Below are 16,744 nucleotides of genomic sequence, written 5' to 3' on the forward strand. Positions count from 1 at the left end.
CATGTTACTTAGAACTTTTAATATGAATCAATTAATTATTTATATTTAGATAAATTTGTTGTAAAATATAACTAATTAATTAGTGTTGTAAGGTTAATGGCTAAAGACTGCTAAACGAGTGAATTATACATTAAACAGCCCCATTAAGTAGTCCCATTAAATAGATAATAGTAATGACTGCTAATTAATTAATGTTAGGCAGTGTAATGTTAGGCAGTGTTTAGGTTTGTTATGTAAAAGATAAAAAGAAAGTGGATTATTAAAATTTTTTTGTTACCTGTGCTACAGCCCTCCTCAGCCTTCTCCACGGCCTGGTGGCAATGCCATTACAGGGAGTGCATTGATTTCCTGCGTTGGTTTTGTCTCCAAGGTTTGTTTCTCTTGACCACTTCTTTCTTGAAGCAGTTATATTCGGTGTTCTATGTTTTCCTAGTCCATATCTTCACTTCTTCCCTGCCAATCCTAGCTACTCATGTATTTCACTTGAAGTGGTTAGCTTGTTGGGTGGATTGGTTCATATTCCTGTATTAGTCCTTCCATGTCTTCCTAGGGTTCGAAACCTTGGCCTTGTGTAAGTCTTTAGGCCATTCTGTTTACCTTCAGTTTAGGGGCATGCTGATATATGCTTTTAGGGCAGCTATATTGCTAAACATTTGATTTTGAAAAAACACATCTATATATAGGCCATTCGGTCTTCAATGTCTATGGATTGAAACATGAGAGCCTGGATCATTTGTGAGAGGAAATGGTTGCTGTTGGAAGCCTGTTGTCCTCTTCAGCAATACTCCTTGTAGTCTTCTTGAAGAATTTTTGTTTTAGTCTTGTTTGATTCAAAATATGATTGCACAATGAAAACGAAGGGTTTCAAGAGTGATTTAATTACTAATGAAAGAAAGACATTTGGCTAGATATGGATACAGAAGGAATTTATCTTCACCTCAGGTTTTGTTACATATATATGTGTCGGTACCAGGAATCAGCTAAATGGTTAGAAGCTTTGTTTTGAACGTCAGAAGAAAATAATGACTAAATATGTATTTTTCTGTCTTAAAGGGGAAGAAGTTAAAAGGGTTTAAACTCTTATTGCTAAAAAGAGCATACAAGAAGACATGGAAAAGATGCCCTAAATCCAGAATCCTGGATTATCCATAGATACCTTTGAGCAGTGTGGTTTCTAAAATTGTAGAGTTATAATTAGATAGCTGTTGGACTCACTTCATTTCCCTTTCCAGCAGGCATTGCAAGTACTCAAAAGATGGACCCATTAGTATCAATTGAGGATCAATTTGTCAAGCTACATCCATGCCTGCCTGTGAACACAAGAATTGGAATAGTAGGAGGTGGTCCAAGTGGCATATCTGCTGCTTATGCATTGGCAAAGCTTGGTTATCAGAATGTCACAGTGTTAGAGAAGCATCACACTGTGGGTGGCATGTGTGAATCAGTAGACATTGAAGGTACATGATGAAGAGATAAGAAGAAAAAAAAGTGTTTTCTGTAAATTTAGCTTCACCAAGTATAATGATTATATCTGTTCTGCAATATACAGGAAGGATTTATGATCTTGGTGGTCAGGTTTTGGCTAAGAACAGTGCACCTGTCATTTTTCACTTGGCAAAAGAAGTTGGATCAGAATTAGAAGAAATGGATTCCCATAAGCTTGCTCATATTGACAGCTCTACAGGGAAGTATCAGGACATTAAAGTTGCAGATGATTATGTAGCTGTGATGTCACTGACCTTAGAACTGCAGGTTGGTTTCAATTTTCAGTGCAGCCATAGTTTTTTGCTTATATTGCAGGAATGATATCAATTTAAATTTTCATTTCATTGTTTACAGGATAAGGCAAAGGATTCTGGTCGAATTGGAGTCCATGCTGTGAGTGAATTAGCTGCAGACTTGACTCCTACGTATCTCGAGAGTCGTGGATTCAAATCTGTTCCCAAATCTGTGGCTTATGGATATACTGCTTCTGGTTATGGATTTGTTCAAGACATGCCTTATGCATACATTCATGAGTTCACCCGGACTTCCATGGCTGGAAAGATTCGGCGTTTCAAAGGTGGATACACTAGTCTTTGGCAGAAGATCAGTGAATCACTTCCAATTGAGGTTAATTGCAAAACTGATGTGCTGGCCATCAGGCGCAATTCCGACAGTGTTAGAGTTGATGTTAAAAGAAACAATGGGGAAATTCAAGAAATGGAGTTTGATAAGATAATTATCTCTGGTTCATTTCCTTTCACAAATGGAAATACTTATAGATTTCCAGCAGAAAAATCTACAGGTTTCTTGAACTTCATACCTCTAGATTTCCACCTTATAAGTTCCTCTCTCCTTTCAGGAAATGGCTAACAAGGTATTCATGTTGCAGAATCTGAGACTGAAGTGATGGATCTCAGTGAAGTCGAAAGATATTTCTTCAGAAAAGTTCAGACAATCGACTACTACACCACTGTTTTAAAGATCAAAGGGCTAGAAGACATGCCAGTTGGATTTTATTACTTTGGTGAATATATGGAAGATCCTGCAACAATTGGACATCCCGTTGCGATGCAGAAATTCTATGCTGACACTGACATTTTCTTATTTTGGTCCTATGGGAACTCTTTCGATATAAAGGGACCAACAGTCGCTGAGCTTGCCAAGAAGGTAGTCATGTCCATGGGGGCAAAAGTTGAGGAAGAAGTTCTCCAGAGAAGATTCAAGTACTTCCCCCATGTTGGTAGCCAAGGTATGCTTGACGACCTGTTCCTACACCATTGAACCAAACCAGATAGAGATCCAAATTCATTCATTATTTTTTTAAAATTTCAAAACAGAAATGAAGGATGGATTCTATGACAAACTGGAGTCTGAACTTCAAGGCCAGAGGAACACTTACTACGTTGGTGGGCTCATGGCATTTGAACTCACGGAGAGAAATTCATCTTATGCCATGGATCTTATATGCAAGCATTTTGCAAATAACAACTCGGTACCTATGTTTCCATATGTTAAGGTAATTTGACTTTGACAAGTTTTAGTGATAAATGGATAAGTGGATCAAATGATGCTTGGATTTAATAGTTTGAAACAAAACTTGCTTGTTGATTGTGATATCGCAGAGTTTGTTTTCTTTGAAATCGGATTGCTGGGATAGAAATCCAAAAGAACTAGGTGAAGGAGTGGAGTTTCCTGATCTTTCTACACTTGATGGTTACTTGAAACACTGGGGAACTGAAAGTATGACGAAGGACAAAACACTCTATACCTGGATTGGCGAAGATGGGGCTGTAGTATGTCAAAGAACTTATGCAGAACTTCATGCGAAAGCTTCCTGCATTGCTCGTAAACTCTTGACCAGCCGAAAACCAGTTATCAAGCCCGGTGACCGGGTCCTCTTAGTCTATGTACCAGGACTGGACTTTATTGATGCCTTTTTTGGGTGCTTAAGAGCCAAGGTCCTACCAGTCCCAGTCCTCCCACCAGATCCTCTGCAAAGAGGTGGGCAGGCACTGTTGAAGATTGAAAGCATTGCTAAATCTTGCAATGCAGTTGCAATTCTGTCAACCCTTCTTTATCACTCAGCAGTTCGGGCAGGTTCTGTGAAGAATCTAATCTCATTAGCAGGGAAAAATGGGAAATGGCCGAACCTTCCATGGATGCATACAGATTCTTGGCTCAAGGACTCCAAAGTCCTGGCTCCAGGAAACATAGCATATGAATCTGAATGTCAGCCGGATGATTTGTGTTTTCTGCAGTTCACTTCAGGGTCAACTGGTGATGCTAAAGGTGTAATGATAACTCATGGTGGTCTTATTCACAATGTGAAGTTGATGAAGAGGATATATAAGAGCACCTCAAAGACAGTACTAGTCAGCTGGCTTCCGCAATACCATGACATGGGGCTAATTGGTGGACTTTTTACTGCTCTAGTTAGTGGTGGATCAGCAATTTTGTTTTCTCCAATGACTTTTATCAAGAACCCTCTTCTATGGCTTCAGATCATGAGCAAATACCACGCTACTCATAGTGCCGGTCCCAACTTCGCCTTTGAACTGCTAATCCGAAGATTGGAGTATGCTGACAAGGATAAGGTTCGAAACTTTGACCTCTCTTCTTTGATTTTCCTCATGGTTGCTGCTGAACCAGTGAGGCAGAGAACTTTGAAAAGATTTGTTGAGCTCACTAGGCCTTTTGGTCTTTCGCAAGAAGTAATGGCTCCTGGTTATGGATTGGCCGAGAATTGTGTGTTCGTCAGCTGTGCATATGGAGAAGGTAAGCCCATATTGGTAGACTGGCAAGGAAGAGTCTGTTGCGGGTATGTGGAACCAAATAGTGAAGATATTGACATCCGAGTAGTCGATCCAGAGTCCAATGAGGAGCTGAAAGAATCTGGAAAGGAAGGAGAGATATGGATTAGTAGTCCGAGTGCTGGAATTGGGTACTGGGGAAGGGAGGAACTTAGCCAAAGTACTTTCAGAAATGTGCTTCAAAATCATCCAGGAAGAAAATATACAAGAACCGGAGACTTGGGACGGATTATTGATGGAAAGGTGTTCATCACGGGAAGAATCAAGGATCTGATTATAGTAGCCGGAAGGAATATTTACTCTACAGATGTAGAAAAAACAGTTGAGAGTGCATCCGAACTTCTACGCCCAGGTTGCTGTGCTGTCATTGGTGTTCCTGAGGAAGTCTTGTCATCAAAAGGGATTTCACTTCCTGATTGTTCTGACCAGGTTGGCTTGGTTGTAATTGCCGAGGTTAGAGATGCTAAGCATGTTGATAAGGATGTGGTGGAGAACATAAAGACTCGTGTCGCAGAAGAACATGGCGTGACTGTGGCTTCTATCAAGCTGATCAAGCCCAGGACTATCAGCAAAACAACATCAGGTAAAATCAAGAGGTTCGAATGCCTCAAACATTTTACTGATGGAACTCTAAACACAGTGCCAGACCCATTTTTCGCAAAACGAAAATTGCTTCGTTCATTCACCACCGGGACATCTAAAGAGGGATTAACTCCTCGATCTCGGTTTGCAACATCTCCTTTACCAACCGCCAAATTCAGCAAAAAAGAAATAGTAGAATTTCTGAAGGGGCTTGTTTCTGAGCAAACAGGAATTCCTATCAAGAATATCTCTGCCACCGAGAGTCTTGTATCGTATGGAATTGACTCGATAGGTGTGGTCAGAGCGGCTCAAAAACTTTCAGATTTCCTCGGTGTGCCAGTTGGTGCAGTCGATATCTTCACTGCCACCTGCATTGCAGACTTGGCAAGCTTCGCAGAGAATCTTGCGATGAAGTCTCAACCTCAGCTCATGAACTCTCAATCCTATCAACCAGAACCTGATATTGATTCTGCTGAGTTTGACACAGAAGTTTCCACGACTCGCCTAATCAGTGTCTGGTTTTTCCAACTTCTTGCCCTTGTTTATGTCTGTGCCATGCTGAGCTTTCCTGCTTATTTTTCAGTTTCGGCTTTCACAAGTTTGCTTTCAGCAAGTCATATGCTAAATGAGGAATTTCCCTGGTGGAATTACTTGATTCCCTTGGCATTGGCTCCTCTTGCTTGGATCCTTGGCATCATTTCTACTTGTATTAGCATTGCTTTCTTGGGGAATTCTTTCTTGAAACCTAACTATGCCCTGACCCCTGAAGTATCTATCTGGTCTATTCACTTTGTCAAGTGGTGGGCACTGTACAAGGCCCAAGAAATCTCTTCAAAAGTTTTTGCAGAGCATTTGAGAGGAACTGTGTTCCTTAATTATTGGTTTGAGATGCTCGGCGCTAAGATCGGATCTTCAGTTTTGCTTGATACAGTTGACATTACAGATCCATCTCTAGTTTCAATTGGAGATGGAGCTGTAATTGCGGAAGGGGCGTTGCTTCAAAGCCATGAGGTAAAGAATGGAATCTTGAGCTTCCAAGCCATTAGAATCGGCCGAAATTCTTCAGTTGGTCCTTACGCTGTAATCCAGAAAGGAAGTACATTGGGAGAAGAAGCAGATGTGCAGCCCTTGCAGAAGACAGAAGGTGGAAAAGCTGTACTCAAATCTAGCAAGGCTCACAATGTTCAGAAGGTAATTTTTTTATATATTTTTCAATTTATTATATCTTACCCATAACTGCATAGGTTATAGGTTTCCTCCCCCGTTTTCTCATCTTACACTAATTTGATTCTTTCCAATTATTGCAAAAATGTGGGAGGAATGTTTTTTTTACATAATTGAAACAAGAACTGATCATACTCGTTACAATTTCTATAATGGTTTCAGGGTGCAATGCTGTCTGATAAGGCCACCTACCACTTCATGGGCATCTACATGGTTGGTCTCCTCAGCACTCTCTCAGCAGCCATTATCTACTTCCTTTACATTTGGCTATCTCAAAAGCCTGCCTCCATTCAACACTTCTCATTTCTCTGCATCTCTGGAGCCTTTCACTGGACTCCATTCACCATCATTGCTTATGCTACAATGATTGCTAATGTCCCATCAAACCCAGCCACCTTTGCAATCTCAGTTGCTATTGTTTACTTGGCTCATGGCCTGATACTCAGCCTCCTCACATGCACTCTGACCCATTTTCTTGCTGAAAAACAAGAGAAAAGGGAATCCCACATGAAAGCCTGGCTCCGGCATAGAATTACCATTGCCTGCCACCTTAGATTTGCCAAACTCCTGTCAGGAACAGAAGCATTCTGCATTTATTTGCGCCTTTTGGGTGCAAGTGTAGGTCAGCATTGTTCCATCAGGGCTGTCAATCCTGTATCAGACCCAGAGCTCATTACAATTGGTGATGGTGTGCACCTTGGTGACTTCAGTCGGATGATTGCTGGCTTCTATTCATCCAGTGGGTTTACTCAAGGAAAAATTGAAGTGCAGGACAATTCGGTTGTCGGGAGTCAAAGCCTCATCCTCCCTGGTTCGGTTGTTCAAAAGGATGTTATTCTTGGAGCTCTTTCAGTGGCTCCTGCAAATTCAGTTCTTCGACAAGGCGGCGTCTATATTGGATCTCAAACTCCAGTTATGATCAAGAACACCATGCATGCCTTGGATGACAGGATAGAAGAGATGGACTACAAATACAAGAAGATAGTTGGCAATTTAGCTGCAACTTTGGCTGCCAATACTCTGAAGGTTAAAGCAAGGTATTTCCATCGAATTGGTGTTAGTGGGAAGGGATACCTGAAGATTTATGACAACCTGAAAGGATTTCCAGACCACAAGATATTCCAGGCTGGGAAGAGCTATCCTATTGTAGTCAGGCATAGCAACGGCATGAGTGCTGATGATGATGCAAGAATCGATCTACGTGGAGCAGCGATAAGAATACTTTCAGATGACAATGGAAGCAACTCTTCTTCGCTTCTTGATCTAACATTGAAGACAGGTAAGGCATTATCTGCACGTACTATTGGTGATTTTGCAACATGGTTAGTTTGTGGACTTCCTGCAAGGGAGCAGCATGTGAAGCGAGCCCCACATATCCGTGATGCAGTTTGGATGTCTCTTCGCAATGCGAATTCTTTTGCTGAGCTACACTACTACTCAAATATCTGCAGGCTCTTCAGGTTTTCGGACGGACAGGAAATGTATGTGAAATTCAAATTGCGGCCTGGTGACGAAAACATAAGTGAGGATTCAGGTAAAGTTGAGCCTATGGGCATTCTCCCACCAGAAACAGGTGCAATTCCACGGGATGAAAAGGATACTCGTCCCTTACTTTTCCTAGCCGAAGATTTCCAAAGCCGTGTAAGTTCTCCAGGAGGCGTTCGCTACATTTTCCAGCTGCAAATCCGACCTGTTCCACATGATGATGCCACTTGTGACGTTGCACTTGACTGCACCAAACCATGGGATGAGTCTGAATTCCCTTACATTGATATAGGGGAAGTTCACATTGATCAAAATCTCACCGGTGCAGAATCAGAAGCACTACAGTTTAATCCTTATATTCGATGCCATGAGGTGGATGTGATCCGGGCCACTTCATCCTCGCAAAGTGCTTCAATTGATCATGGTCGTTCATTGATCTATGAAATTTGTCAGCATTTGAGGAATGGAGAACCACTTCCAGAAGCTTGGAGGATCTTCATAGAACAAAGTGATGTTAAAGTGGACCTTTCAGGCTGTCCAATGGCAGCAGCATTGGAGAAAAAGGACTCGGGAAAAGTTACACTAGCAAGGACATGGTATCAGACCTTATGGGTCATTTTTGCTCAACCATTGCTGCAAACATTTCTTCCATATTTCCTGATGGGGTTGCTCATCTTTGCTCCACTGAACTGGATTCTTCACTTGAAGGAAAGCAAGAAAGTCGCAATGCATTGGTTGCTTCCTTTGGTTTGGGTTTCTTCAGGAGTTCTAGCAGCATTAGCATGTGTTGTGGCCAAGTGGATTCTTGTGGGGAAAAAGAAAGAAGGCCAAACAGTACACATTTGGAGCATAGGAGTCTTCATGGACACTGTGTGGCAAGCTTTCAGAACTGTAGTAGGGGACTACTTCATGGAAATGACTAGAGGGTCTATCTTATTTTTGCTATGGCTAAAGCTCATGGGTTCAGACATTGATTTGGACCAAGGAGCCTACGTAGATAGCATGGGAGCAGCATTGAATCCAGAAATGGTGGAGATTGAGAGAGGTGGTTGTGTAGGAAGAGAAGCTTTACTGTTTGGACATATATATGAAGGTGAAGGAGGGAAAGTTAAGTTTGGCAGGATAAGAGTTGGAGAAGGTGGATTTGTAGGGAGTAGAGCAATTGCCATGCCTGGTGTTAGAATAGAAATAGGAGGCAATCTTAGTGCTCTTTCTCTTGCCATGAAAGAAGAAATTGTTAGGTCTATGTGAATTAATGGTACTCACAACCTTTAATTAACCGAGTCAAACCCCAAGTATGTTTTTATTGTTTAAAGTTAAACCTTGCTTTGAGTTGTTTGTTGATTTTCCTTAATACATAGATGAAGTTAGTTGTATTGGTTTTGATGAAATAAAGTGTTTTTGAAATTTGTCAAATATGGTAAGCAAGGTTGGGATGTTTTTTTCTATGTTGGTTGATGCATGTTCTTAGTTTTGGGTCTTGTTTGAGTATTGTAAAGTGCTAAAGTATCAATTTTGAATCTTATATTACTGAATATGCTTGATGTTTAGCTTTGAAAGTTTGGAATTTGGAATTTTTTTTATTCAAACTTGTTTGTTTACGGTAGTGTGATTTGTTAGAATGAAGAAAGCATGTTTTAGAGGTCAAAATACTAGCTTTGGAGGCTTGACAGTGTGCTGGGTTTCTAGGTTCAACTTCTTTATGTTCTTCCCAAGAACATTGCCTTAAACCTGTGATTTGGACCAATTTTGGTCATTTTTTTGCACTAAACCTTTTAGGCAACTTGATTAGTCAATAATCTAGGGTGTATTTGCATCAATAACAAGTTTTTTTGGGGTTTTAATTCTAGAGTTTCGGTTTTGAATCGAAAGCTATTTTGATAAAATTGTGATTTGTGAGTGATAATCGAAATGAATACTTGATTAGTCAATAATCTAGGGTCTATTTGCATCAATAACAAGTTTTTTAGGGGTTTTAATTCTAGGGTTTTGATTTTGAACCAAAAGCTATTTTGATAAAATTGTGATTTGGAAGTGATAATCGAAATGAATCGATCCAAATTATCGATCCTTGCATGATTTTCAACATGTTTGTGTACTTGGTTTGTCTATATCTATTTCGTTTTTCAATTCATGTTTTTTTTTTGTTGACGAAGAACACTCATCGTGTTCTTTATTTTTATTTTGTTTGATCTGTTTTGTCTAAGAAATTTTTTAGTTTTTATGTTTTTATATGTAATCTATTTTTTAGATTTTGTTTTGTTTTTAGGTTGTTTTCGGGTCAACCTAAGGTCTTCGGTTCAATTTATGGTTGAACCAAAGATCTCGAGTCAACTCCTTCAGGTCAAGATTGGGTCAAAAGATTAAGATCATGTTTGGCTGGCAATGTTTGTGTTAAAGGGGTTTTCTGGTTTAAGGGTGTGTATAGCAAGCACTCTCTTATGCCTGTTTTGACAGTTTTATTTCAAGGAAAAATGAGTTTTTGCCAAATAAAACCTATATAAAAAAAATATTCTCTCTTTTATTTTCTTGTATATGGCCAAAAAAACGTAAAAAATATTTGAGCATTATATTTAAGAAAATATAAAATATTTTGGCATGTTTTAAAAAATATATTGTATGGATTTTACAACAAGTTTGTAAGATTCCAAAGGATATGGGTTTATATTTCAAATATATTAAAAATTTATTTTTGGCAAGAAAATATTATTCACTTTTAATATAAGGATAAGAAAACTTAAAAGGGGTTAATATCCAAAATATTATTAGGAATAATAATTTATTATTATTCACTTTAATATATGGATAAAAAAAAACATGTATAAGGTTGATATCCAAAATATTATTGGGAATAATACAACTCACTCATTTATAATATAAGGATAAAGATTACAAAGAATTTTATCTAAAATATTATTTGAAATTACGTAATAGCCAAAAAATCTAATTTTGCCCTAAGAAAACCTTGACGGTAATTGAGGACATTTCACCTTCCTAGACCAAGTTCTTAACTTAAAAAATCGGAGTTTGTTCATTGTAACGAACTTGTCATGGTCGACTAATATAAATAGAAATATCATCAGACCATAAAAAATAAAAAATAAAACAATACAATTATAAAAAATAAAATAATACAATTTACCTCATGTAAAATGTATTAAAAATGCTAATACAATTTATTTACGCAACCAATCATTTACTTACCATCTTCGAAAAGCTAGTTAGAACCATAAAATTAGATTGACTTCTAAACCAACCAAAAACTATTCCGGAGCAAGTTTGAAAAGTGTCGCCGCAACATGAAACCCCCTGCAAGGAGGGTACGATAGTATTTGAAAAATGTTTTTGCTCGATCGAGGCCTAATGGTCTACCTAATTAACGGAAGGAATATAATATTTCCAACTGGGAATCCATTTCTCAACAGTTGTGTGTAGATGTATACTGTGGATGATGTTATTAATTATAAATAATTTGCACTTGGCATAATTATAAATAATTTGCACTAAAAAAAAGACTCACACCACCATGTTTGTAAAGGAAAAACTCGTCATGAACTAATAAATCTAGTTAAAGTCTTTATCCACAATGTCACTTTGATTAAAAAAAATTAATACAAATTAACCCTTCAGTATACAAGTTGACTTAATTATTATATAAAAAATAAATTTGCAAGTTAAGTAAGCAATTAAGTACTCACAACCTTTAATTAACTGAATCAAACCCCACGTATGATCTCAGAATTATTTAGCTAAATAAACACTTGCCTTTTCTTTGATAATAAAAGTGCAAAGCCAAGAAAGTAAACACCATGCAATTAGTTTAATAAGCTAGCATGAGGCCACAAGTTGATTCATAATCATACATTAATTTTAAAGCTACTGTTATAGCCTTTGGTGTCTGTGAATAGACTTCTTACCCGTGTGCCTCAAACAAGTGTGCTGGGCTTTTTAAAAGCTACTGTTATAGCCTTTTCTTATTTAATTTTTTGGGTGTTTTGACGCCAAGCACTTACTGATTAAATAAATTGGAAAAATGCAAAATGACTCTGAAACTATATAATAGCGTTATGGCATTCTAGTAAATAGGATTATTAACTAGAACATTTAAAATTAATATTATTGGATTGGTAGAAAAAACATAAATACTAATATTTAAAGTAATTAAATGTTTGACTGCTTTTGGTTAGTTGATGCAACCAGACTTTTTAAACTAAGATTTGAGTATTAGGTGTAGATATAACATAACAAGACGTGGATTTAACTCATACTAAATAATCTAGTAGATATTTTTATAAATTAATTGGATAAATTTATGGTTTTTAAAAAATCTGATCCCGTTATATTAGATTAACATTTTAAAATAAAAATGATGAGAGATCCAACTATTAAATTAGATTTTGGATGATTTTAGATTAACATTTTAAAACAAAGATGACGAGAGATAACTATTAAATTAGATTTTGGATGATTTTACATAACAAGACGTGGATTTGACTCATAAGGTAAATAATCTAGTAGATATTTTTATAAATTAATATAGGATAAGTCTATATTTTAAAAAAAAAATGATCCCGTGATATTAGATTAGTATCTTAAAATAAAGATAATAAGAAATTTAATCATTGAATTAAACTTAAATTGTTAGAGGTGATTTTACATCTAATTTTCTTAGATAATACTACCCTATCACTTATCAGATCATTAGATAAAAAAAAAATTAGGTTTAAAAGTTGATGTTGGGTACATTTTATTATTTTTCTATAATTTTTAGATTTATTATTTTTTATTGTATTTTAATTTTAAATTATTTTTTAGTAGATATATATATTTTTATGGCGTATTAAAAAATCTTGTAAATCTTTGAAAAGACAACACAAAAAATTATATGTGATGTGGCGTGCATCGTTAGTGTGTCCGAAGATTATTTTCTTTTATTTTCATTGGAGACTAATTCGGACTTTGGGCTATATAATGAAAGTGACATTCTTATATTACATATATAATAAGCAAATAAACTATATTTTTAAATACTCCCAATCTATTTGCTGAAAATCAAATATTTTCTACTTGTCCTAAAATTAATCAGATGCACTATTAAATTTTAACCATTAAAAACACACTAATGGATTCACCAATAACAATTTAATGTGTGAAAACTTTTGAATTATAATCTTGGGAAGATACATAATTCAATGAAAATAGCATTATTCTACAAAAATTGAAATCAAAATTAAACTCTAAATTAACGTGCAATTCCTGCTACATCGATCTTGCTGCTACATCTACATGGCAACGTGCAATTCCTGCTACATCTTGCTGTGTTCCTTTTGCATGCAACATGATATATATATCATGTTGCATGCAAAAGGAGCACAGCAAGATGTAGCAGCAAGGGAGGGAATTGCACGTTGCCATGTACTTCACAGAGATCGATAACAATGTAGCACGCTCAATATACTAGTGATGTTATTAACGGAGCTTCGGTGTGTCTTTGGTGTTATTTTTTTTTTTTTTTCTCTTTCCTCTTCATTATAATTTGTGAAGAGATATGAAAGAGAAAAAATGTAAAAATAAAATAAAATAATCTTGGAGTCACACTAAAACTCTTTTTTATTTATGTGATCCACTTCAATCATCGCTAGTGACTTTTTTTAATATTATTGGATTTGTCTCGTTGAAACCTTTATAACGGTAATTATTTTGTCATTAGAGTTTCGGTGGGACTCTAGAGTTCTTTTTTTTTCTCTCTTTTTCTCTCTTTATTTCTCTATTGAATTTTGTATCCATTAGTTTTTTAATTTGAATGAGTCTCGAATGACATTTACAACTTGAGAATCGCATATATTATTTATGGTTTTTTAAATTATATTATTTTTCTAAATATTTTTTGCACTATATTATTTTATCAATTTTTTTACCATGTTGGAATCCAAAAAAAAAAAATCTATCATCCATATGACAAAAGTTCCTTACGGTTTATAACGGTTACATTCTCCTCCCGCGCAGTTTCTGTAATAAATTATAAATCCCAAAATAGGGAAACAAAAATAAATATTGTCTTGTGCAGTTGGGCTTTGCAAAATTCGCCATTTAATTGCATCCACGTGTCAATCAATTTTGTCATGCCCACCTTTGTTTTTATACTCCCAAATCCTACCTGATTGTTTTCTAGCAAGTATCGGTTATTCTTTTCCATCGATCCCTAATTGTATAAAAATATTATATTTATATAGAGGAAAGTTCTCGTTGATATCAGCGTTGCTGGGATGAATCAATGAAAAAACTCCGTTTTGTTTTACCTTTCAAGCTCCTTTTAAAAAAAAAATCAAAATTGAAGTTAATTTAGATATATGTAGACAAGAAGTCAATCTACTTGCTTGGAATATACCGACAAAGAGCTTATGCCTTAACAAAATGTTTATATATACAAAGTTTTGATATATTTATTATAGATTTGTGAACTGCAACTCAACACGCATGCATGTTACAGATTATTGTTGCTAAGACGGAGTCACCTACATAAATTGTAGGGATAAAACTAGAATAAAAGAGGAACAAATTTGGAATAATTCGTCACGTTTAATTGAAATTCTCGGACTTAACAAGAGATGTGACATAGTATTTTTTTGTCATTTACTTGATGGAAGTTTAAGGAATCTATTCAGTTTAAATACTTTAGAAGGCAATGAAAGCAGCCCATCTCTCAATGTGGTGAATCGGCTTCGAGAGTTTTTTGGTTGTGTTTTGCTGTTTAATCTTGACACTTGGCAGTAAACTCAACACCCTTTTACCCATTTCAACTCTAAGGTGAGTTACTGTGCTGATGCCTGAAGTTGAACATTTCATATTTGCATTATTTTCTTCGTTTCCTCGAGTAGAAAAAAGCAAAAGGGTTTGAGAGAGAGAGAGAGAGAGAGAGAGGAGACGGTGTGTATGGTGTTTTCTTGCCTTTGTTTTGTGAGAATGCATGTGTTTGTGATCATGTTGAGAATGAACAAAATGTGAGAAGTACTTGTATTTAGTTTTGGCATGTGATGTTTGTTAACAAGCTGTGGTGGCAATGGCATTACAGGGAGTGCATTGATTTCCTGCGTTGGTTTTGTCTCCAAGGTTTGTTTCTCTTGACCACTTCTTTCTTGAAGCAATTATATTTGGTGTTCTATGTTTTCCTAGTCCATCTTCACTTCTTCCCTGCCAATCCTAGCTACTCATGTATTTCACTTGAAGTGGTTAGCTTGTTGGGTGGATTGGATCATATTCCTGTAGGAGTCCTTCCATGTCTTCCTAGGGTTCTAAACCTTGGCCTTCTGTAAGTCTTTAGGCCATTCTGTTTACGTTCAGTTTAGGGGCATGATGATATATGCTTTTAGGGCAGCTATATTGCTGAACATTTGATTTTGAAAAAACACATCTATATATAGGCCATTATGTCTTCAATGTCTAACTATCCGTCCATTTCTAAGATACAGTCTAATATAACTAATTAATTAATGTTAATGCAAGGGAAATTAAGTGTGCGGCTTATAACTGCTAATGAATTAGAGTTACAGGAAAAATTAAATAGGCAGCTAATGGCTGCTAATGAATTAATGTTGCAAGGGAAAGTGGGGGAAAGTGGGCAGTGTTTAGGTTTGCTATGTAAAAAATAGAAAAAAATGGATTATTAAATTTTTTTTTTACCTGGGCTACAGCCCTTCTTAGCCTTATAAAAGGCTCCGCCCCTGGTGGCAATGGCATTACAGGGAGTACATTGATTTCCTGCGTTGGTTTTGTCTCCAAGGTTTGTTTCTCTTGACCACTTCTTTCTTGAAGCAATTATATTTGGTGTTCTATGTTTTCCTAGTCCATATCTTCACTTCTTCCCTGCCAATCCTAGCTACTCATGTATTTCACTTGAAGTGGTTAGCTTGTTGGGTGGATTGGTTCATATTCCTGTATTAGTCCTTCCATGTCTTCCTAGGGTTCGAAACCTTGGCCTTCTGTAAGTCTTTAGGCCATTCTGTTTACGTTCAGTTTAGGGGCATCCTGATATATGCTTTTAGGGCAGCTATATTGCTAAACATTTGATTTTGAAAAAACACATCTATATATAGGCCATTCGGTCTTCAATGTCTATGGATTGAAACATGCATCGGGAGCCTGGATCATTTGTGAGAGGAAATGGTTGCTGTTGGAAGCCTGTTGTCCTCTTCAGCAATACTCCTTGTAGTCTTCTTGAAGAATTTTTGTTTGTCTTGTTTGATTCAAAATATGATTGCACAATGAAAACGAAGGGTTTCAAGAGTGATTTAATTACTAATGAAAGAAAGACATTTGGCTAGATATAGATACAGAAGGAATTTATCTTCACCTCAGGTTTTGTTACATATATATGTGTCGGTACCAGGAATCAGCAAATGGTTAGAAGCTTTGTTTTGAACGTCAGAAGAAAATAATGGCTAAATATGTATTTTCTGTCTTAAAGAGGAAGAAGTTAAAAGGGTTTAAACTCTTATTGCTAAAAAAAGCATACAAGAAGACATGGAAAAGATGCCCTAAATCCAGAATCCTGGATTATCCATAGATACCTTTGAGCAGTGGTTTCTAAAATTGTAGAGTTTATAATTAGATAGCTGTTGGACTCACTTCATTTCCCTTTCCAGCAGGCATTGCAAGTACTCAAAAGATGGACCCATTAGTATCAATTGAGGATCAATTTGTCAAGCTACATCCATGCCTGCCTGTGAACACAAGAATTGGAATAGTAGGAGGTGGTCCAAGTGGCATATCTGCTGCTTATGCATTGGCAAAGCTTGGTTATCAGAATGGTCACAGTGTTAGAGAAGCATCACACTGTGGGTGGCATGTGTGAATCAGTAGACATTGAAGGTACATGATCAAGAGAAAAGAAAAAAAAAAGTGTTTTCTGTAAATTTAGTTTCACCAAGTATAATGATTATATCTGTTCTGCAATATACAGGAAGGATTTATGATCTTGGTGGTCAGGTTTTGGCTAAGAACAGTGCACCTGTCATTTTTCACTTGGCAAAAGAAGTTGGATCAGAATTAGAAGAAATGGATTCCCATAAGCTTGCTCATATTGACAGCTCTACAGGGAAGTATCAGGACATTAAAGTTGCAGATGATTATGTAGCTGTGATGTCACTGACCTTAGAACT

The 16,744-nt window shown here is 36.7% G+C and overlaps 1 protein-coding gene across 2 annotated transcripts; it reads left to right on the forward strand.

Moving 5' to 3' along the window:
• The first annotated feature begins 292 nt into the window (after positions 1-292).
• LOC7478319 (uncharacterized) lies at positions 293-9,002 on the forward strand. 2 transcript variants are annotated; one of them, XM_024597088.2, is made up of 8 exons: positions 293-370; positions 1,233-1,457; positions 1,550-1,752; positions 1,840-2,287; positions 2,375-2,734; positions 2,823-3,001; positions 3,108-6,068; positions 6,264-9,002. In XM_024597088.2, the coding sequence occupies exons 2-8, from the start codon at positions 1,256-1,258 to the stop codon at positions 8,835-8,837; spliced, it is 6,927 nt and encodes a 2,308-aa protein (XP_024452856.2). In that variant the 5' UTR covers positions 293-370; positions 1,233-1,255; the 3' UTR covers positions 8,838-9,002. The 2 variants fall into 2 exon arrangements, with proteins under 2 accessions (XP_024452856.2, XP_024452855.2); XM_024597087.2 differs by having other exon boundaries at positions 1,236-1,457.
• Positions 9,003-16,744: the final 7,742 nt, after the last annotated feature.

This window comes from Populus trichocarpa, unplaced genomic scaffold (assembly GCF_000002775.5).
Source record: "Populus trichocarpa isolate Nisqually-1 unplaced genomic scaffold, P.trichocarpa_v4.1 scaffold_104, whole genome shotgun sequence".
Classification (NCBI taxonomy): domain Eukaryota; kingdom Viridiplantae; phylum Streptophyta; class Magnoliopsida; order Malpighiales; family Salicaceae; genus Populus; species Populus trichocarpa.

Excerpts from the sequence above, each read along its gene's own strand:
- LOC7478319 (XM_024597088.2), top strand. The coding sequence starts at position 1,256 with ATGGACCCATTAGTATCAATTGAGGATCAATTTGTCAAGCTACATCCA. Across the intron at positions 1,458-1,549 it reads TGAATCAGTAGACATTGAAG|GAAGGATTTATGATCTTGGT; the intron begins GTACATGATGAA and ends TGCAATATACAG. Across the intron at positions 2,288-2,374 it reads TCCAGCAGAAAAATCTACAG|AATCTGAGACTGAAGTGATG; the intron begins GTTTCTTGAACT and ends TTCATGTTGCAG.